The sequence below is a fragment of the Morus notabilis genome, unplaced genomic scaffold (genome assembly GCF_000414095.1).
Source record: "Morus notabilis unplaced genomic scaffold, ASM41409v2 Scaffold15, whole genome shotgun sequence".
Classification (NCBI taxonomy): Eukaryota; Viridiplantae; Streptophyta; class Magnoliopsida; order Rosales; family Moraceae; genus Morus; species Morus notabilis.
Window position 1 is genome coordinate 799,383 of NW_010367234.1, and position 23,552 is coordinate 822,934.

The 23,552-nt window shown below is 35.9% G+C and overlaps 1 protein-coding gene across 1 annotated transcript; it reads right to left on the minus strand.

Annotated features, from left to right (window-relative positions):
• Positions 1–5,474: 5,474 nt before the first annotated feature.
• Positions 5,475–12,931, minus strand: LOC21405647 (cyclin-dependent kinase F-4). The gene is made up of 19 exons (XM_010112138.2): positions 12,705–12,931; positions 10,835–11,095; positions 10,692–10,743; positions 9,747–10,343; positions 9,583–9,661; positions 9,406–9,474; positions 9,238–9,327; positions 9,011–9,149; positions 8,225–8,327; positions 8,074–8,126; positions 7,887–7,953; positions 7,587–7,695; positions 7,217–7,282; positions 6,985–7,053; positions 6,773–6,836; positions 6,567–6,683; positions 6,255–6,286; positions 5,990–6,071; positions 5,475–5,824 (listed from the first exon to the last, which is right to left on the minus strand). Exons 4-19 carry the CDS (start codon positions 9,752–9,754, stop codon positions 5,604–5,606), a joined length of 1,368 nt encoding a protein of 455 aa, XP_010110440.1. The 5' UTR covers positions 9,755–10,343; positions 10,692–10,743; positions 10,835–11,095; positions 12,705–12,931; the 3' UTR covers positions 5,475–5,603.
• Positions 12,932–23,552: the final 10,621 nt, after the last annotated feature.

Here is a 23,552-nt window from a genome sequence, read left to right on the forward strand (position 1 = left end):
TTACAGACACGATCCTTACATTTTTCTGGGATGCGTGTAAAAAATGGCCTCAAAAAAAGTAAAACGCTGTCAAAAAGCTCCGGACCCGTATAATGGGGCGCCCAACAGTCAAGATGGGTAAAAAATTTATAGTTTTACTTATATTATGCATTCTAAAATTAATATATGATTTTTAGGAATTAATGCAACAAGCGGCAACAATGTTTTTATAAATATTCTATTTTTTATGATTTTCTTTATTTTTCATCTTTGAAAAGTAAAATAAAATAAAAAACGATGTCACAAAATTATGAAAATTTAAAAACACAATTCTTCCATTTTTCTGGGCATGCTGGCAAAAACACGATCCTTCCATTATGAAATTTTGCATACACGATCCTCACATTTTTCTTGACTTGCCTCCAAAAAATGGCATCAAAAAATGACAAAAAAAGTAAAACGCTTTCAAAAAGGCCCCGACCCTCGTACTAGGGCGCCTAGGGGCCGGGATGGGTTAAAAATTTACCTTTTTATTTATGTTTTATATTCTAAAATTAATATATAATTTTTACAAATTAAGGTAACAAACTGCACCATTTTTTTGATGAATATTCTCTGTTTTATGATTTTCTTCATTTTTCTTCTATGAAAAATAAAATAAAACAAAAACCACGTCAAAAAATTATGAAATGTTGCAGACAGAATGTTTACATTTTTCTGGGCATGAGGCAAAAAATGGCCCCAGAAATGACCAAAAAAAAAAGTAAAACGCTGTCATAAAGCTCCCGACCAGCGTAGTGGGGCACCCAAGGGCTGGGATAGGTAAAAAATTTACATTTTTATTTATATTTTGTATTCTAAAATTAATATATGATTTTTTAAAATTAATGCAATAAGCAGCACCATTTTTTTTATGAATATTCTATTTTTTTATGATTTTCTTAATTTTTTGTCTTTAAAAAATAAAATAAAATAAAAATGACATCACAAAATTATGAAATTTTGCAAATAGGACTTTTACATTTTTTTTGGGTGCGTGTGTAAAAATTGGCATAAAAATGACAAAAAAAATAAAACGCTATGAAAAAGCCCCCGGCCTACATAGTGGGGCGCCCAAGAGCCGGGATGGGTCAAAACTTTACATTTTTATTTATATTTTACATTCTAAAATTAATATACAATTTTTAGGAATTAATGCAATAAGCAACACCATTTTTTATGAATATTCAATTTTTTATGATTTTCTTTATTTTTTTTCTTTAAAAAATAAAATAAAATAAAAATGACGTCACGAAATTATGAAATTTTGCAAACAGGATTTTTACATTTTTCTGGGTGCGTGTGTAAAAAATGGCATAAAAAATGACAAAAAAAGTAAAACGCTGTCAACCTGCGTAGTGGGCGCCCAAGAGCCGGGATGGGTCAAAAATTTATATTTTTATTTATATTTTACATTCTAAAATTAATATACGATTTTTAGGAATTAATGCAATAAGCAACACCATTTTTTTTTATGAGTATTCAATTTTTTATGATTTTCTTTATTTTTTTCTTTAAAAAATAAAATAAAATAAAAATGACGTCACAAAATTATGAAATTTTAGAGACACGATTTTTACATTTTTCTGGGCGTGCTTGCAGAAAATGGCATCAAAAAATGACAAAAAAAAATAAAAAGCTATCAAAAAGCCACCGACTCGCCTAGTGGGGCACCCAGGAGCTGGAATGGGTCAAAATTTTACATTTTTATTTATGTTTTGCATTCTAAAATTAATATACGATTTTTAGGATTCAATGCAACAAGCGGCACCATTTTTTTTTATCAATATTCTATTTTTTATGATTTTCTTTATTTTTCATCTTTAAAAAATAAAATAAAATAAAAACGACGTCACAAAATTATGAACTTTTGCAGACACGGTCTCTATATTTGTCTGGGCATGCCTGCAAGAAATGGGGTCAAAAAATGACCAAAATAAAAAATAAAACGCTATCAAAAAGCCCCAAACCTGTTCTTGACATCCCTATGTATAAAGTCTTAAAAATCTTTATCATCTCCCGCCCAAGCAATGTGGGACGACACAAATGGTAGACTTGATGAGTATGCTAAGCAGCTAAAGCTTAAGAGTATGTTTGGTAGGGAAAAAAAGTAGAAGGAAGGAAGAAGGTGGAGGGATTTTAGGAGGGAAAATAAAAATATAGGTTGTTTAGTAGGAGAGAAAAGGGAAAGGAAGAGAAAATAGAGTGAAAAATAATACATGTGGACCCCACTATTTTTTTTTCCCACAAGTGGGCAGAAAATAAGATGGAAAATGGGACAACTCATTAAAGTGAGCAAAGTTACTAAACTACCATTTTCTCCGTCAACATTCAAGCAAAAAATTTAAAGGTATAAAAGTAATTTACAAGTAAGATTTTTTTTTCCTCTCAATTTAACTTCCAATACCAAATAAGTGAATGTAAGCTCATTTTTTTTTCTATCTTCTCGTACCAAACAACATAAAAGAAAATCAATTTTTTTTTCATCATTATTATTTTTCATCACTTCCATATTTTCTTTATATTCTATTTTCTTTCCTTCCTACATAGCATAAAAGACAATAGGTCCATTTCCACACAAAAAATAAAAATAAAAATAAAAAATAAAAAAAATACGCGCGAAACCATTCTTACAACTGCACAACATTATCAAGTTTGCCCCTTCTTTCTTTTGTCTTTTCTGTGAAATCCTATCTGATCGCCTCCATCTTCCTCTTTCTTTCTTTTTCCATTTTTTTCATCTCTCATCTGGTCCCTGATCTCCGCTGCTCAAACCTGCCCCGGCCACCATTGTTGATGCCGAATCATCTTCCTTGCAGTATAATTTTCACATCCATATTGAATCTCTTTCCTTTGATTTTTTTTTTTTTTTTTGCTTGGATCGTTTCAAAGTTGAATTATTTCTACATTTTTTGTGCTCTGCTAAAATTTTCTAGGTTTGTTGAGTTTTGTAAGATTTTATTAATTTTTTTCTCATTCCTACTCAAGTTAAGATCTTTAGTGAGCATTCAGACTTTATTTTTTTTAAATACTGAATTTTTTTCCTCTTTTTCAGGGTCTGATTTATTGTTGACGTTCACATAGCTACTTTTCTTTCAATTAATAATCTTTCTTGAAGCATGTGTTGGGCTGCTTTTTTTTTTTTTTTCTGTGTTGGGCGCTTTTTTTTTCTGTGTTGGGCTGCTTTTTTTATTTATTTTTTCTTCAATGCATGCTAATTGTTTAGGACATTACTATTTTATCTACGTGTTCTTTTTACACCGTTTTAATGTAAATTGTGGATAACGTGGGAATAATCCTCACACGATCAGTATTAGATACTTTTCCGAACTATAAAAGGGAATTTTATTGCTATTTCTTTACCTAGCAAGAAAAAAACGAGGCAAATTTGTTTTCAATGTACTAAAAGGTCAACTTAAACTGGATGATTGTTTGAAGATGGACCCAAGTATGTATAAGACTTGTTCCTCTTGGGGAGAGGCACTAAGATGCAGGCATGTCTAAGGAGAATCAATGCGTTTAACGAGATAAAAAAAATAGAAATTTTATCCACAAATATTGATGTGAGTTTTATAGAGTTGATTATAAATTACTATGGCCCCGTTCATTTCACCGATTTAAGTTTAGAATTCGAGTTTTGTTACAGTAAAAAGCTCTCAAAAACAGTCACATCTAACTTTTTTGCTACAGTAAAAAGCTCTCACATAAAATTACATCTCAACTTGAATTAAAAACTCGAATCAACGAACTAAACAGGCCCTATGTTGATGGGCATGAAATCAATTTATTTGAGCCCCGCGATAAATAAGCTAATAACATGATCTAAGAAGAAAAAAGATGAAAAAGAAAAAAAGTGAGAATTTCAATTTGGTACCCTACATCACGGTAAAGTTATCTTTTAGTATTTTTAATAATTTTAAATTAGTATCTTTACCTTTTAAATTATCAATTCTCGATACTTGGAGGCCGTTTTTAAAGACATAAAATGTCAAATTTATCATTTTTAATAATTTTTGATTTGGTTGACACATATTTAGTCTTTTCAGATTTTTAAAGGCAAAAAAGATATTTTATTATAAGGATAAGGTTTTTTTTTAATGTTTAATAAAGAGTAAATTCATATCAACTAAATCAAAAATTATTAAAAAAAGCAAATTCAACATTTCATCTACCAAAAAATGACCTCGAAGTATTAAAAAAATATTTTTTTTTCAAAACGTTTACTAATTCAAAATATCAAAAAACGGAGACTAAAAGACAACATATTAAAAGATAATTTCACTATAAGACAAGGCGGCTATCTTATAAACATAATCTTACAAACATATGAAAAAAAAAAAAATGTAAAGTGGCATATTTGTAAATAATAGGTGTTGAAAATGTGCAATCGTAGGTTTAAAGGAGAAGAGATAACACTCTTGTAATTATGTTGAAAAAAGTTGCTTATTATTTAAAGAGCATAAAATAGCATCTTAAGAACATCTCTAATATAATATTAAAATTGACGTGTCAATTATAAATTTAAAATTTAAGTGTAAAAAAAACTTTCTAATATAATATTATTTATTGTGTTATATTTTGTATATGCTGTACTTTTTGATAAATCTCCCACCAAATATAACATATGAAAATTTTAAACTTTAACTGCTAGAAGTTGCCATGTTTATTTTTTTATACAACTTTTACATTTTCTAATTATTTTAAAAATAATAGTTTACTTTTACAACTCAAAGCTTAAAAACTTAAATGATTATAAGAAGAATGTAAATTCAACATTTATTCAACATTTCAAATAACATCCTGCATTTGAGTAAAAATAACATATTATATTATACTTTTTAATGCTAAATTTTCAATTGGCATTAAATTTACATTGAAGATGGTCTAAAAAAGTCACTAATGGAGTTGTATTTAACACTTGTTCAATCTAAAACAACATCAAGTCAATAATTAGACTCCATTATCTCAAACACAAGGCCAAAAAATATTCGCTCGGATCGCTATCACTAGCCAGGTAAATATTTGTAAGCGATTCCTCCAAAAATTGCTTGCAACCAATTGCATAAATACTAAAGAGGTTTCAGACAAATTAGCAGTGCTTGGGTAATGTAAAAGTAATGAGACGTGGAATCAAATAAACTGACTTTCATCCTTAAAAAAATAAAATAAAATAAAATAAAATAATAATAATAATAATAATAATTATTATTATACCTAAATCTAAAAGGCAAGGCGAGACAAATTAACACGGAGCAACTGCGTTTTATTTATTTATTAGGACAAATTAACACTCCACATAATAACCATCATAAAGCATCACGACATGGCAACTGTATTAACCATCACAAAGGACAGACATGACAGAAGACGGCAAAGAATGCCATTAGCATAATCAACATCCCAAACAGTTCCCAACACAAAAAAAAAAAAAAAAAAAAAAAAAAAAACCCAAAAAAAAAAAAAATTTAAAAAAAAAAAACGCCAGACAGAAAGTAGATTTGTATGTTCGCTTATTTGAAACAAGAACGCTGCACACACACATATTGGACACGAAATATTTATAACCTCTCAGACGAGCCATCTTCTCATCCCACAACTTTCCTGGTATAGACTCTGCCGGATTGGATCGGCTGGGCATGCCTTAGATACACATTGCCGGACTCGCCAATCCACTGGACTCCGGATTTCATAGGAGCGGTGGGGCGCAGCCCCACAGTTGGCTTACGAGGAGGACCAAGTGTCATGTTTGCCAGCTTCTCAGATGCATCAGAAACTACACGTGTGGCTCGAACCCTATTTGTTGAGACTGCCAAGAGCCAAGGAACAGAGTTAAACAATAGATTGGGCGGGTCAAATATCCGACCACACAGCTATTATAAAGAAACAAGATGGAAATGCTGTACAGAATGATACCCTACTCAACAATGAAAAATCTAGAATATATATGTTGGTAACAAAAACAAATACTCACTTGAATTGCTTTTTCCCGGGGGTCGATATTTTTGCTGATTTCCGGAGCTCTTGATAGATTTATTATCATTCTTTCTTGCATCCTTGTAAACATTATGAAAAGGCATCAGTAAAACCAGTAATAGAAAACAGTCACAAATTAGTGGTATTCAACATTCAAAAGCAAAGTGAGCTTTGTCATCTCCCTCTACCTCCTTTTGGGTAGCAATCAGAAAGGAAGATACAAAATACAACCAAAAAAGAAAACAAAATATTTCGATCATTACCTGGTTAAGCATATCCAGCTTTCGCTGCACACCTGTAATGAACAGAGTATCTAATGAGAATTTGAGGCCGAAAAATAGTATGTCAGAGTCTACTTTACAGGACCAGAAAACCATATAATTAGATCACAAAGAGAACATTATTTTTTTAAGGAGAGATCATAAAATAACATGATGGTGTTTATTTATTTCAAGAATAGCTCTTATGAAATGGCAAAAGGTTTACCATTCAAAAAAACCCAAGCGCAAATGCAACCTGACAGACATACTACCAAACCAAGAAAGGGAAGGCACAAAATCACAGAAAATGATTACCAGAATCTGCAGAAGCATGTAACTTCGGTGAAGAAAAGTTGCTTGAGGACTTCGAGTTATGTAGAGTCGCAGTATGTTTTTTAGCGCATTGTTGTTGATCCGGAACTCTTGTTCTAGCTGTGCAACAATAAAATAAATGGAGTTTAAATAATTATATGTTCTATATTTCAGTAGACATTCACCAATTGATCATAGCATTCACAAACCGGATGGAGGAGTTCTAGCAACAGCGGGTCTTGAACGAAGGGACGGCGGAACATAATAGCAACTCTGCAACATAAAAGTACCAACGTAATGAGAACCAAGTAATATGACAGCCAAAAACAAATGCAACAATGTATCCCTTTCTAAGAATAATCAATCAACACTTCATGTATTATATCCCCTAAAACTTAAGTACCAAAACAAAACACAATACCTGGAAGAAAGGATGCTGAAGTGCCTCAGCAGCTGATGGCCTCTTGGAAGGATCCCATGAACAAAGTGCCTTGACATTAAGGAAAACGGAGAAAAGAGCATAAGATACCCAAATAGAAAAATCCATCATCTCAAACCATGACAACCACTAGTAGGTATCCCCTTAAACACCCGAATCAAACAAATAGTGGATTAAAAAATAAAAAATAAGCAAGTCATTACAAACTACTCACTGTAATAAGGCTAATCGCGTCATCACTAGCCGAGGGAATCAATGCAGATAGATTGACACCTGGAAACTGCATTACATGAAATAACTACAACTCAGTCCCTGCGTCTTCTTTTCATTACTATTTTTATATTTTTTTTTTATCAAGTACTATTTTTTTTTAAAAATTCCTAGTAAAGTGGACAACAAGTCGTATTGCATCAGTAAGAAGAAATATAAGATACTTGAGAAGTTGAAATATATAACATAACACGAGAACTAAATACATAGAACTCTAGTCCATGCACTCTGCAAGCATCTACTGAGTCTTCATAATGACAGTCGATTAAACGACAAATGAAAATTGGTACATAAAAGCATTTAACAAAAGTGACCTGTGGGAATTGGTAGTTGATATCACTTGCGAGGTGAAGCCCATCAGCCCACGAGTCCTCAGTTGGACTGCCTATCACACTACAGATTTTGTAAATCTCATCTGCTTCACTGTATGCATATCAATTATGAGAAGTTAGAATGCTTGTACGTAAATTGCCCGTCACCATATGTCTAAAAATGTTAAGTGTTGTTAGTTGAAACACTTAACTTTTGAAAATATAACCATTTTGGGATACAGGTAAAAAAATTTGTACTCTAAAGAAACGAAAGAGTAACTGTGAGCAGAAATAAGTGCATACCTAGCACCAGGAAATAGAGGGCGGAGAGTAAACAACTCCGCCATTATAGCACCCATTGCCCACATATCTAACAAAAAACATTAAGCGTAAAAATCTAACACCTCCATCATATGAAACTTAACTACTGGTAAAAACACCTCATCAAACATGAAAGTAATCAACATTCATTTGAATGTTGCACACTCACCAACTTTAGAACTATACAGGCATGATTGAAGCAGCACTTCAGGGGCTCGATACCTACCGTGTAAATGAAACACAGTAACATATTGGACACAATACAAGCAGGAGAAAATATTACAAAGATAGAAACCAAACGAAAACAACAAAACACCTACCAGCGAGTTGAGACATATTCCGTATATGGTGGCAAGGAATTAACTTCCCGAACCAGGCCAAAATCAGCAATTTTGATTAGTGCTTTTGTGACCAACAAATTCTCTGCAAGAGAAAACACAAATGAAAGAGTCAAAACAAAAAAAAATGAACGCGAAATATGAACACAATAGCAAATAGTCAAAATATTTCTTCAAGGAAAGAAGAGGAAGCAAAAAGCTACCACAGGAAAATAGAGCTATTGCATAAAAGATGCAACACATAGATGTAGAGAGTACAGCATAAATTAAAAGCTTACAGTATACACCAACACCATATCATTTCAATCGCACAACATATTAAAAAGAGAAAATAGAGATTTAAGGGAAATACTGCTCAGAGAACCAATTTATAACTTTTTTAATAAGAAATAAAATTGAATTTAAAAAAAAAAAAGTCAGGGAAATCCTTGGTCTTCATCAGCATTCAAGTGCCCAGCAACAAAGAGCAGAGGTGATCCAGCACAAGGGAAAAGGAGCAAACAAAGATAGATGATACTGTCGGAGTTTCATGAACTGAAGATACCGCTAATATTTCTATAACTAGACGATTAAAATGATTTTCCTTTCCAAAAGAAAACTAAATGAAGGAACAAGATCAAAAGTAAACAACGGAAAGTACACGAGGACTTCTCATTCCACATTATACTGACAAGTGAATTACTTCAACATATTTCCAAAACTGCTTTGGCCTTTCAATTTAGAAATTCATTTTAACCACGATGAATATAATTTATCATAAAACATTACCAGGCTTCAGATCCCGATGAAAATAGCCACACTGGTGCATGTATGAAAGCCCTTGGAAAACTTGAAAACACCAATTTCTAACTTCAGCTTCCGAGAAAAGTTTCTGCCTGTCTTTCATAAGTTGGTACAGATTGCACTCCTAGCGGATGGGTGCAGCAGCATTAGAGAGAAGAAAAAACTCAAGAAACATGGGCATGAGTTCATAATTACACGAAAAATCCACTTACCATGTATTCAAACACAAAGTACAAGATGTCATTTTCTCTTATGACTTCCTTAAGCTTCACAATATTAGGATGATTCATTTTGCGCAATGACTGTCATAAAACAAACTCAAAGTCACTTAATGAAGTACATGTAGCTGCGAGTCAAAGAAGAAAAGTAGATTCATATACCTTGACTTCTCTCAAATTCACACACTCGTCCCATGAAAAGTATTTTTTCTTCATTTTTTTAATAGCAACCTGCATAATAGAAGTAATAATTAGAAAAAAAAAAAAAAAAAAAAAAAAAAAAAAAAAAGAGAGAAAAATCTCCACATTATAAAATGAAGAAACGTCAAAGAGACTTACCACTTCACCAGTTTTCTTATTAATAGCTCGCCAAACACTTCCGAATGTTCCATCACCTACCTCCTTTATTAATGTGTACCTAGTGTATTCAGGAAACAGTTAAAATCATCACGTTAACAACAAAGAAAACATGACCAACCAAGTACTCCAAAAATCATACTCACCTCTCCATTATTTTGGAACACAAAGCAGCTCTTTATTTATTCAAGACAAGTATAAGAACTCACTAAAGACGAGTGGAAGTTATCTTCAATGAATGGTCCTTAAAACACTCTATAAACTATACACAACTGCGTTGCTGGTCCAGCTAAATCCACCATCAATTTTCTGAGGCAACATGCATGAGCACAAAACCAGAAATATTCTGATGGACGAGCTGCACAGGCTTATTTATTACTAACCCAAAGGCTTGAAGACAGTAGCATGGCACGAGCAGTGAATATGGACAAGAGCTATAGAACATATTGTCACTTTAAAGAAACAAGTACACTTGGTTCAGGGAACAGGATAAATCTCTTGGCTCAAGAACAGTGTTGCCCAAGCGTCCAAATATAACTTCCCTAACAGCTATTTCATCTATATCTATAAAAGAACAGTTGCAAAATCTTCAGCTAACTGATATCTCGCCACTCTAGACAGTACCCATCAGAAGCAACAACAAAGAAATAACTAGAAAGCAAGCAGCCTGCAGAGATCCCACAATCAATTATCTAATATTGACTATGCAGCAGTCTTCAGCAGCAGATAAGCAGACGTCAGCCCTGTGATGAGAAAACAGAAATACAATGAGAAATAAATAGCATAAAAGTCCTAATTGTAATAGAACTACATAACATAAAACGACTAAAATCCTAAACCTTGTCGAACTACATAACATAAATGACTAAAGTCCTAATCCTAATAGAACTACATAAAATAAAATGTCTAGAGTCCTAATCCTAATAGAACCACAAAATAAATTTAAAAAAAAAAAGATAATAAAGTGCCCCAATCTAAATTAAATTCCAACCTAACGAAAATAAAAAACTACATAGTAATTAATACGTCATTTGCAACCTACAAACACATACACACATATATATAAGAAACAAGTGGGAGATGCGCTATACCCCTGAAGAAGATTTCCCAGAGAGTTGGACTGGATGTTGTATCAGCAATGCACTATTGAAAAACGGTTTGTCAATATTAGCTAACATTCCTTCGAACACTTCTGCACCAAGAAAAATGAGAGGGGGAAGAGAGAATTGCTTACTGGTACAACTGCACTAAAGATCCAACACCTATTTCAAAAGAAACTAGCATTACGCCTCCTTTCCTGATCATTTAAGAGCAACTGACCACTAAGTGCAATTAACAAAAGAAACCAGAAGAAAAGCTCCAACGAAGAGAAATCGCCAGTCAAGCACTTCCTGGAATGACAGGACTGAATAGTGGAAGCAATTTGACCAGAAGCAAGCTCGCTCCATGTCTTGAGAAATAACACAAATTGCTTTAGATCCAAGCCTGCAACAACCTTTCATCAAACGCACAATAAGAGAATTCAGCTAAATAAATGAACAACACACTCAACACAATGCATGCATCACATACGCAATATGACCAAACACAATTAGTACAAATAGTCATTTATCTTGCATTTGCAGATTCAAAAAATAATTGAACTTTTCTATACTGCCTCATAACTGCTGGGGAAAAAAGATAAATAATTAAAAACTTTAAACATTCGTTGATCTATAATATGATGTAGGATTTATTAAGTTGCTCATGGTTATGATTATCTATTAGGATCATTTAGAAATTATTTTAAATCATTCACGATTATGATTATCTATTAGGATTATTTAGGATTTATTTGAGTTTAATTATTATTGTGAATTAGATTTGCTTAAGGATTTTGATTAGAATAGCTTCAGAATTTGCCTGTCTATAAATAGGCCTCTCTTTGTTCATTATCTTAATAATATTCAATATTCATATTCTCTCTTCTTCTCTTCTCTCTCTCTAAAAGCAAAATTATCCCTCCTGCTCTCTAATCCCCCTTCTCTTTCTCTCTCTTCTGTTTCTCTATTCTCCTCCTCCTTAACTGTTCTACATCTATAAACCAACATGAAAGGTTTTATTTCTCGACAAGTCACAAAAATACAACAACAAAATTTGACAGCATGGACACAAACTATACGACTACGAGTATAACCAACAGCAATAGCACTGGAATCAGGCACCAAAGAACTATAATAACAACGATGTATTTGATGCACCTTACTTGGCTTTCCTGACTTAAATTCAGAGTAAACGACCTCCCAAAATCTTATATTTTACAATTCTAAACCCCGTTTATCTGTCGGGAAAAAAGTATGCAGACACCAAGCATGTATGCTTTACAATAAGACAAAATACAGCGGGCAATGGAAAACCCTGTGTCTGAGATAGTAGCCATCAAAATTTCCAAATGGCATCATACGTACAACCGAATTCTACAAAGAAAACATTTAATAGGCTAATACAACATTGGTTCACAAGGATGCAAACAAAACAACCAGTACCCAGCATCATACGCACAATTATAAACAAAACCCTCATAACCGCAAAAGGGGAAAACAAATTCAAGCCTCCTGACACATGCAAACAAATCGAAAGTCCCAAAATACCTCAATTCATCGAAAAGGAAGACACAATTCAACTAATTTCAATCATAAGCTTAAGAAAATAAACCAGCCTGAGATTAAAATTAACAACAATGATAATTATGAGCGATTACGCCAAAGATTACCATACTGAAAAGCTCAAGTTTATTGAAAAGCAAGAAAATAATTCAACTAATTTCAATAATGAGCTTAACAATATAAAACAGCCTGCGATTAAAACTAACCAAAACAATAATAACTACGAGTAATTACGCAAAAAACCCCCGGATATAACTACAGTAACCCCAATCCCAAATCAGGGGGGAAAAAAAAGGAAATATAAATCGCGACGACCCAGCAAACGAAACCCTAACCCTAACCCCAAATCGCGAGCCAAATCGACGCAAATCGCAAACCAAATCAAATAGAAACAAGGCAGATCTAAAAAAATTCAGAAAAAAGTAATTTATTAAAATAAAATAAAAAGAGGAGAAAAACCTGAAAGCCAAGCGGCATAGCCACCGTCGCCGGGGACGGAGAGGGGTGGAATCCAGAGCTTCTTCTGTGATGTCTCTGCTCTTTATCCACCGAAACCCAGAATTTCTTCTTCTTCTTTTGCCAGGAAAACACGAAATTCTGATCTCTTTCTCTCTCTTTCTCTCTCTCTAGAGGAGTGGGAATACCTAATTTCTAGCAATTATTTGTGATTCTAAATTCTGATGCTTTCATTTCTATTCCCTTCTTTATAGACCAACTCTCATTGATGTGGAGTTTTCTATTATGCTCCATGGACGGTCCTGATTGCCTCCTTCCTCCGCGTTGCGTACTATCGTGCGGTCACCAATACCTAAACTCTCTTCCCTTACGCATGTTTATTGATTAATATTTTTTCAATATGTGTATTTTGAATTTTTGATCTTTTTTTTCTTTTCAGAAAGTATTTTGATTTCCCGAGTCCACCTAATTTCCACTTATATCCCCTCAAATAAAATAAAGTAAAATTTCCCTTCTCCCCATCCTGTCTTCCTTTTTATTTTGGTTTTTCTTTTCTTCATCCTCATTACGAAATCATACATTATGATTCCGTTTATTTTACTAATTTAAATTTTAAATTTTAAATTTATTAAGTTAAAAGTTTTTATAAAAAATTATATTGAGTGAGATCACGTTTATATAGCTAATTTTAGATTCACATTAATCATTAAATTTTACTATTTTTCAATTAAAATTTACTTGTAGAGGACGTTTAGTTTATGTATTTAGAATCATTCTCATTTTATGTGTATTTTTTTGTGAGAGAAAACACTGTAGAAAACCATGAATTATGATTCGGAATCATGGACGAATATAGGAAACAAACGTCCCCTTAATTACAAAAAACAGGGTTCGTTCACTTCGCTGACTCAAGTTTATAATTTGAGTTGATATGTGATTTTGTGTGAGAGTTTTTTACTGTAGTAAAAAAGTTAGATGTGACTGTTTCTGAGAGCTTTTTACTGTAACAAAACTCGAATCGGCGAAATAAACGGGGTCTTAAATATCCTTCACATTTGAATATTTTATTTTTATTCTTATTATTATTATTTTTTTCTTCTATTTACCTCTTCTTTATGATAAAAAAATTGACCATGGACTAAAAATAAAAATTAGGAATAAAATTAAAATCTGAACCAAAATATTAATCATGATTTTTCGATAACCTCAAAATCCAGTGTATGAAAATAAAAAATAAAAGTTTTTACTTTTTAGGTAAGCTTCCTTTTTTGGGTTGGAATTAGAAACTTATTTAACCGTGTAAATATTTTTTTTATTTTTATTTAGATAGAACATGTAAAGAATTTTAGTTTTACTCAATAATTATATATATATATTACGTATATTATTACTCAATAATGATATATACACATTTTTTTTGTTTTTGATAATTCTTTGCCAACAATTTTTTTTATATTTTATTGAAACCTATCCATATTACTCATGCATGAAAATGACGAAAGAATAAAGAAAATGACAAATTCATAATGTCCGTAGTACAAAATAGGGAAAGTGTTGAACCAATGTTGGCCATGAAAAAGAAAGGAAAGAAGAAATTTATTATAGGACAGAGAAACATGATAAACATTACTTGCATTTAATTGTTAAAATATTGACATTAGATTTGCCTATATCTAATCTAATTTCCTGAAGAAGAAAAAAAGAAAGAATTGACTATTTGTAATTTAGGGATAAATTATTAGTGTTGTTCATGAACCCGCAAAACTCGCAGGCCCAACCCAATTTGAAAAATGCAATTTCTAGTATTAAATTTTTTTTTCGGCACATTCAATGTTTGGCTCGAAGTTTTGGGGCGGGTGTGGGTTGAGTCTATAATGACCGCACACCCCAATCCAACTCGCGCTCTAACTTGCATTCTCTAATATCTAACCCTAGGCATGCAACTCATTTATACTCTTTATTTTCTTCATGTTTGAATTAAGTCTTTATGTTAAAACTAATTTATGAGTGTAGACTAATTTATGTTTGATGTTGGATGGACTACTTTGCTTCATGTTTGATGTTGGATTGAACTTTGAATTTCTATTTGTTTGAATGTTTGAGTTATTATTTCTATTTGATGATGAACTTTATATTGGATTAAACTTTGAGTCTTTGATTTTTTGAATGTTGAAACTGACCACCCAACCCACCCCGCACCGCTCCAACTCAACCTAAACAAAATTGGGTTGTAAAATTTTTCTAACATCATTAGAGCCAAATATGTGCAACCCGCACCTTTCGAAGCAGAAGAAAAAAAAGTTTTACTCCGCACTAATCTAATCTATGAACGGCTCTATTAATTATAGTTAAAGTAGCGTGTCCATACGTTAATGTGAAAAAAATTTAAAAAGGTTATTTTTTTTTTGTTTTTTTGAATAGTAAAAAAATTTAAAATGGTTATCTTTTGATTGTTAGATTTTGATTCCTTTCTTTTCCTTTTCAACCTGGCATTCTTATTTCTCAAGCCTACGGATTATCCATTATTCACGCACTAGAAAATGGTTATTCGAAACCTCGGTTTCCAAGTTATATTAATATATGTCTCGTTCATTTCACCGATTCGAGTTTTTAATTTTAGGTTTTTACAGTAAAAAGCTCTCAGAAAATGTCACATTTAACTTTTTTTGTTACGGTAAAAAGCTCTCAGAAAATGTCACATCTCAACTCGAATTGAAAACTCAAATCCACAAAGTGAATGATGTCATAGTTTCCTATTTAAACCAAACAAAGCAGACCATTGGTTTTACCGTAGACAAAGTAGGGGAAAAAGAATAGTAAGCACGTTATTCCGTGAGACTATACTAATTACCACATGATGACATTACTACATGATGATATGATACAAACACAATAGGATTTTTTTTAAAATGTTAAAAAAAACACTAATTATATAAGTATCAACTCGAAATTAACACATTAAAAAGTGAGTCGTGTTCGTGTAAATTCACGTGACACTAAATTGATCAGTTCAATAACTATATTTATTTTTTAAATATTTTTTCTTTACTTTTTGGTTGAATTTGTTTTGAATTTTTAAGACTTAATTAGTCGTTGCAAATGCATTTTATGTTGTTTCATATGATGTTAGTGCATAAATTATAGATTAAAGAAAAAAAGGTCATTTACGGTTGTGGGTTTTGTTAGTTAATTGGATGGCTGACAATTCGAGTAACGATATGACGACATGACTCGAAACTCGCACGAAATTAACAGATTTGGGTTTACTATAAATGGATTTGGGTCATAATTAGATTGACACGATTAACACTATTAAAAATTTGGTTGGGTTAGGGTTGATCTCATAATACGAAGTGACACGAATTGACATGATTAACTATATGTATTATCTGCAAGCTAATGATATGTGATATAACATGAAAGTTTATCTGACATATTAAATACAAATAATGTGAATTTTAATATGTGTAGGTAAAATTAATTTATTTTTCTTAAAAGAAAAGATAAATTGACCAATAAACATGTTAAATCTGTCTTGACCGTGTTAAATAAGTCATTATTATATTAGTTATTTATTCAATATATTAATTTAAACGAGTTGACACGATTAACACGATTAATAAATGAGTCGTATTTGAGTTGACATTTTTGACACGTCTAATAAACAGGTCATGTTTAGGTTGATATTTTCTGACACGATTAATAAACAGGTTGACACAAACACGAATTGCCACCCTTACAGCATATTTTAAAACTATTTGAAGTAAATAGCAATTTATATGGTGAATCAATTATTTATTGCGTAAGTGGTTCATTTACGACTAGTAAAGACATTTTTCCTATAAATCTTCCTTTTTCTTTTTCACGTAAGTAAATATTTTTTAAAATTTTTTATCACGCAAGTTAATTTTTACCAATAAAAAATTAATTATTTACACGATAAGTGATTTATTTACCACATAAATTGTTATTTATTGTAAATTATTTTAAATATGTTATTTACTTAATTTAGTTTTAAAAACATCTTATTTACTATAATTATATTGAGCCTTAGTACAACACTAACATAATTCATGAACAGCCACTCTTAATATACTATTCACAAATTTATTATTTACTACATTTTTCCTTGCATAAATCATCTTAACTCTAATACGATCTGCAGGAACCCATTACTTATGTGATATTATGACACACAATTAAGTACCAAAAAACACGTGTCCATGATTAGTACAGTGGGAGGCGCAATATCCTATTATATACTCCCTTATCCTTTTTTTAATTATTTTCTTAATTCACGCAAATTAATGATATATATATACAATTTCTTCTGGAGATATTTTTCAGTGGCAGTCATATTTTGTGGATGGTGAGGTGTATAGATTTGGTCTTAGGGTGGCGCCACGAAGGCAAAATGAGGGTTGATATAGGTATTTAGGTGTCAAGTGTGAAAGAGACGAAAGTGGGGTTTGCTTTGACAATGGGGCTTCTTCCACTTTTTGGTTGGGAAGGGAACCCAGGAAAGGAAACTCATCCCTTAAATTTTTTTATTTATTTTTTTTGATAATTAAGTCATCCCTTAATTTGCCCCTTCCAACTTGGCACCAACTTTACCCAAAATATGTATGTTATATATATATATATATATATATATCACCTACTTTATCCATTGCAACAACTCAACAATTAAATATTAGATTTATGATGTTGATTCCAGGACATTTTTAAAGAATAATAATTTGGTCTAGAATGTAACCTGAAAAAAAAGGGTCTAGAGTGTTTCTTTCAGTGGATTTGTGAATTTTTTTTTTTTCCTAAAGGTTTGGCTCCTAATAATAAAAATAATGACAGAATTTTTGAATTTAATTGAAATAGTTACATGTCCATCAGTTGAAAACGCATGTACACATACAAAATGTTATAATTTTCAAGTGTCTTTCATGGTTTTAGATTACATTTTGTTCTCTATGTAGCTGTTTTTTTTTTTTTCATATATAGTTTTTCAAATTACTTACATGTAAATAATTATTAAATTTTAAAAATTGATAATTACTTTTATATTCTGAGATAATTGTCAAAAAATTAAAAGTTTAGAAATCAAACGGTTTACAATTATTGAATAACGACGCCAAAACCTTAGAACATTTTAGCAAATTAAGTTTGAATCTGTCAAAGTTGTAGTTCAAATTTGTTTTATCCTCTTTTTTTTTTTTTTTTACCCCACCACCCAATTACATTATACAAATATCTTTTCATAGGCGGAGTAATTATGTCTATCCGACTTAAAAAAAAAAGATGCAATGTGATTGTTACAACAATGTGCTTTGGCTTCGAAAAACAGAACATATGGCGACGGTTTTGAAGAAAAAAGGAGAAACTTTTTAACCACAATGATGTTTTAACAATTTATTTGCCATCTCCTAAGCTCTTTTGTTTGAGAGAGCTAAAGTGGTATCAAGGGGTGCAAGATTTGGTGAGAGCTTCTAGATTAGCAACTCAGTTGCCTTTGTTTAATCAAGTCAATCAAACTCCAGTGCCGACGCTTTGAGCTATGCGACCAAATGCTCGGGAATTTAAGAAAGCCACCCTCCTCTTTGTAATAGAAAAATGCACGTGAGCCGACGCTTTGAGCTATGCGACCAAATGCTCGGGAATTTATGAAAGCCACCCTCCTCTTTGTAATAGAAAAATGCACGTGAGCACCATCAGTACTGAGCACCATAATTATAGGAAGTAAACGCCATTGTTCTTTGTAAGTATGTCAACTCATTCTCTTACCAAAAGTAACACGAATATACAGGTTTGCTCTCGGTACAAGAAAACATGTACAACCCCACACGTGAATATCAAGTATTTAGGACAAAAACTGGTACAAAGACTACGAACTTTAACCAACTGAACCCCAAGGCTTGGACTCGGGACTGAATAAAAACCAAAAACCCACTCCGAGCTTTGGCAATCTGAAGCAAAGAATTAGAATCACCTTTCACCAACATAATACAACCAAATTCAGTGTCATCTAGCGAGGGACGTCACAGTCGTCGATTAGAGGAGACGGATTTTCAGACAAACAAGGTCAGCATGTTGATGCAGGGGAAGGTTTTCCAACAAGAAGTTCTTTATCTTCAGCATAATTATACAAGGAACTTCACCGTGTGTTATAGAGCACATATGAGAGACCAAACCAAGGTGTTCAGCATTCAACCTCAAAATCCATAAGCAACTTAGCAACACATCGCACCAAGCTTTGAAGAAATGCGATTTCCAGGTACTGCAGAGTATTCAAGGCTAACATGAATACCGGATCAAGTTACTTAACTGACTTCGCAAAAATCCACCTCATCCATGTAGAAAAACAATGCTGAGAGAGATACTCCGGTAAATCCACCTGCGAAACAGAAAATGATTACAACATTTTCCAAAGTTGTACTAATGGAGTTGCCATTTCACAAACAAATTAGCACTGAATGTTGAAATAGCACGTCCTGCAACAATCCAATTGCCTAATCAGCTAAATGAAATTGCCTTCTTTTGGTATGACAAGTGTGTTAGACCCCAGTAAGGAAAGTATATGTTAGGAGGTCCAGGAGAGGGAATGCTTCGGGCCCAGGGGAGTCAGGCCCAAATAGTGAGGTTCAGCCCAGAGGGGGCCAGGCCCAGAGAGTGAAGTTCAGCCCAGGGTGGAAGGCTCGTCTGGGGGTGTGAGCACTGCTGAAGTGGGAAGTTAGTTAGAGGTAAGGAGAGTATATGGGGAAGGATCGAGGCTAGTGGGAGGGTGTGAAGAATTCTGTTGGCTCGGCTGAAAGCTTGGGAGGTTGTGGGGTTCCTCGAAAATCCCTCTCTATCTTATTTTCTTGTAATTTCCATTGTTGCTAATTAGGAGCCTTGTTAAAGCTCACTGGTGTTAGTAGAAATTGTCTGAAAAATCAATAAAAAGAACTACCGTTGTATTCCATCCCAGCTCCGCTGGTTAAACTCCCTTCTTTTGAGTCCAGAATCCTAACAATTTGGTATCAGAGCCTCGATCCATGGCTCACAGAACGCAGGCGAACACTACCACGAAACGCATTTCCGGCTTGGCGGGGAGCTTCGAGTCTCTCAGAGAAGCAGTTCAGTTAATGGGAGCTATGGTGGACCACGTACCCCAATTACAGGAGGACGTTGTGGCTTTGGGAACTCAGATCGAGGACGTTTAGGGGTCACTCCACCGGCTGGAGACCATGCTAGGTCGCCACCTGGAAGCCCAGCTGCCGGTACCACCACGACGGGAGCAGGGGCGTGACCACGAGCGAGGAAGGCAGAACGATTCACCAGAACGAGTTCGAGGCAAACACGATCACCGGGGAAGAAGACTGGAGCTACCGATATTCCAAGGTGAGGATCCTTATAGCTGGGTGTTCCGCGCAGAGCACTACTTTGCCATTAACGGCGTCGAGGAGGAGGAGAAGGTCTTGGCTGCGTCGGTCTGCATGGAAGGAAGGGCCCTTGGCTGGTTTCAGTGGCTGGACTCTCAGGAACCCTTCACCGACTGGCGAGATCTCAAGTCGGCAATTCTCCACCGGTTCAGCCGCGCGAAAGACGGTGATCCGACGGAGCGGCTGATGGCGCTAAGGCATGACAGCATCGTGGCCGAATTCCGTGACTGTTTTGAGGCCTTAGCGGCATCCATGAGAGGTATTCCCGAGCCTATATTTAGAGGGGCTTTTCTTAATGGGTTTCGTGAAGACGTGCGGGCCGAAGTTAAGTTGCACCGGCCCATTAACCTTCAAGAGGTGATGGACTTAGCCCAGCAAATTGAAGAAAGAAACGAGGCGGTGGAAAGGCTGAGAAGGATAAGGATGGGTCGGGGTTGGAGGCTAGAAGACTCGGGAAGGGGCTCAGGAGATAAGACCAACCCACAACTAGGGTCCTCGGGGAGTTCCCTTCAGTCCAACCACGGGAAGGAGACGGTTTCTTCCCAGAGGGCTTATGGGTGGCCACAGCAAACGCAGGGGAATTCAGAGGGAGGGGGAGCTGGATTTAGGCGTTACATTGATGACGAGATCCAGCGTCGACGAGCAAAGGGGCTGTGTTTTAGATGTGATGAGAAGTTCAACCCGGGCCACCGGTGTAAGAACCGGCAACTCCAGGTGCTCTTAGTGTCGGACAAAGAGGGCATGGGTGTTGATGAGGAAGGGGTGGAGGCAGAGGTAACGGCGAAGGAGGTGGTCGAGGAAACAGCGGGCATATCCCTGAATTCTCTAATGGGGCTTTCCTCTTCTAACACCAGGAAGTTGAAAGGGACCCTGGGCGACCGAGAGGTGGTCATAAGTCGACAGTGGCACTTCCCACAATTTTCTCTCCCTCAGGTTGGTGCGGGAAATGCACGTGCCCACGACGGCTACGGGAAACTATGGCATCCAAGTGGGTAACGGCGCATGTTTCAAGCAACAAGGCGTGTGCAAGAATGTGGAATTGAGAATCCAGGGGTACACGGTACGTGAGGACTTTGTTCCGTTTGAGTTGGGCTGTGCTGAGGTAGTATTGGGGGTGTCGTGGTTATGCACCTTGGGAGAGGTACTGGCTGACTGGCAGAGGTTCACCATGAAGTTCCGTACGGAGGCGGGGTGGGTGTGCTTGAAGGGGGATCCGACCCTAAGCCTAGAGCCGGTGAGTTGGCGCACCGTGAGCCGTAGAGTCCACAAGGAGGTGGTAGGGGCACTGTTGGAGATATACGCTCTTGAGGGGAGGAAAAGGGATGAAAGGCAGGAAAGCGTACCAGACGCCCTTAAGGAGGCTTTGGCTCGTTTTGCTGGAGTTTTCGCAGCACCAGAGGGGTTAGCACCAAACCGAGCTCAAGATCACCAAATAGTACTCAAACCTGGGGCGGAACCGCCCAACATTAGGCCTTACAGGTACCCCCACGTGTAGAAATGTGAGATTGAGAAACTTGTAGCTGAAATGTTAGCATCCGACATCATTAGGCCGAGTAGCAGTCCATTCTCGAGTCCCGTTCTGTTGGTCAAGAAGAAGGACGGCAGCTAGCGTTTTTGCGTAGATTATCGCGTGCTCAATCGGCTCACCGTTCCTGACAATTTCCCAATCCTGGTCATTGATGAGCTTCTGGACAAATTACAGGGGGCTGCTGTGTTTTCCAAATTGGACCTAAGGGCTGGCTACCATCAAATTAGGGTCAGGGAATTTGATGTGGAAAAAACAGCCTTCTGGACGCATGAGGGGCATTATGAGTTTTTAGTCATGCCTTTTGGCCTGACAAATGCCCCGGCCACGTTTCAGGCACTTATGAATTCAGTTTTCAGGCCATATTTGCGTTGATTTGTCTTGGTTTTTTTTGACGATATTTTGGTTTACAGCCGCACTTGGGAAGAACATCAGGGGCACCTCTCCACGGTTCTGAATGTCCTGCAGAGGGAGCGGTTGTTTGCTAACCAAAAGAAATGTGCTTTCGGTCAACAGCGGTTGGAATATTTGGGGCATGTGATCTCAGCCGCTGGGGTAGTTGCTGACCCGGCCAAGATAGAGGCCATTCTGTCGTGGCCCACGCCAAGGAATGTACGTGGAGTGAGGGGATTTCTGGGGTTGGCCGGTTATTATCGGCGTTTTGTTCGCAACTTTAGCCATGTGGCGAGACCAATGATCGACTTGCTTAAGCGGGGAGAGTTCGCGTGGAATGAGGAGGCAGACACCGCGTTCGAGGCCCTTAAGCGGGCAATGACTACCTTGCCGGTCCTTGCGATGCCCGATTTTTCCAAGGCCTTCGTGGTGGAAATGAACACCTCAGGCTCAGGGTTGGGCGCGGTCCTAATGCAGGGAGGAAGGCCCATCACTTATTACAGTAAGGTATTATCTGGAGCCACACGATTCCGATCGGTTTACGAGCAAGAACTCATGGCAGTAGTCTTGGCTGTCCAGAAGTGGTGCCACTACTTGCTTGGGCGTCACTTCATAGTGAGGACCGATAAACAAAGCCTGCGGTTCCTTATGGACCAGCGGCTCCTTCCCCCAAAACATCTCCGTTGGGCCATCAAGCTTTTTGGCTACGACTTTGAGTTGCAGTATAAACAGGGAGCGTCGAATAGGGTAGCTGATGCGTTGTCACGTCGCGAGGAAGAGGTTGGAATCGAGTTGCAAGCCATTTCCATTCCGCAATTAGTTAATTGGGATGAGATCCGCAAGGAGCAGCAGCAGGATAATGAGTGTGTGCTCCTGATTGGGAAGCTCGGAAAAGGAGAGGAGGCCCCCCACGGATTCTCTTTGCAGCAAGACCTCTTGTGCTACCGTGGCAGGGTTGTCCTACCACGCCAATCCCCATGGATTCAACGAATGTTACATGAATTCCATGATTCAATTCTTGGAGGACACTCCGGATTCCTGCGAACTTATAAACGTGTGGCTAACAACCTATTCTGGCGAGGAATGAAGGAGGACATACGTGAGTATGTCGCGAGCTGCGCAGTCTGCCAACGTTCTAAGTTGGATGCACTGGTTCCTGCAGGGTTACTACAACCCCTGCCCATTCCGGAGAGAGTATGGGATGACATCTCCATGGATTTATAGGCGGGTTACCCCGATCACAGGGCATCGACACTATCCTAGTGGTGGTTGACAGGCTGTCCAAGTACGCCCATTTTCGCAGCAGCAGGATAATGAGTGTGTGCTCCTGATTGGGAAGCTCGGAAAAGGAGAGGAGGCCCCCCACGGATTCACTTTGCAGCAGGACCTCTTGTGCTACCGTGGCAGGGTTGTCCTACCACGCCAATCCCCCTGGATTCAACAAATGTTACATGAATTCCATGACTCAGTTCTTGGAGGACACTCCGGATTCCTGCGAACTTATAAACGTGTGGCTAA

What these genes read in the sequence shown, in the direction of transcription:
- LOC21405647 (XM_010112138.2), bottom strand. An exon ending in GAATATGTCTCAACTCGCTG is followed by an intron (nt 8,127 to 8,224) that starts GTAGGTGTTTTG and finishes TTTACACGGTAG; the next exon opens with GTATCGAGCCCCTGAAGTGC. An exon ending in TTCAGCATCCTTTCTTCCAG is followed by an intron (nt 6,837 to 6,984) that starts GTATTGTGTTTT and finishes TTTATGTTGCAG; the next exon opens with AGTTGCTATTATGTTCCGCC.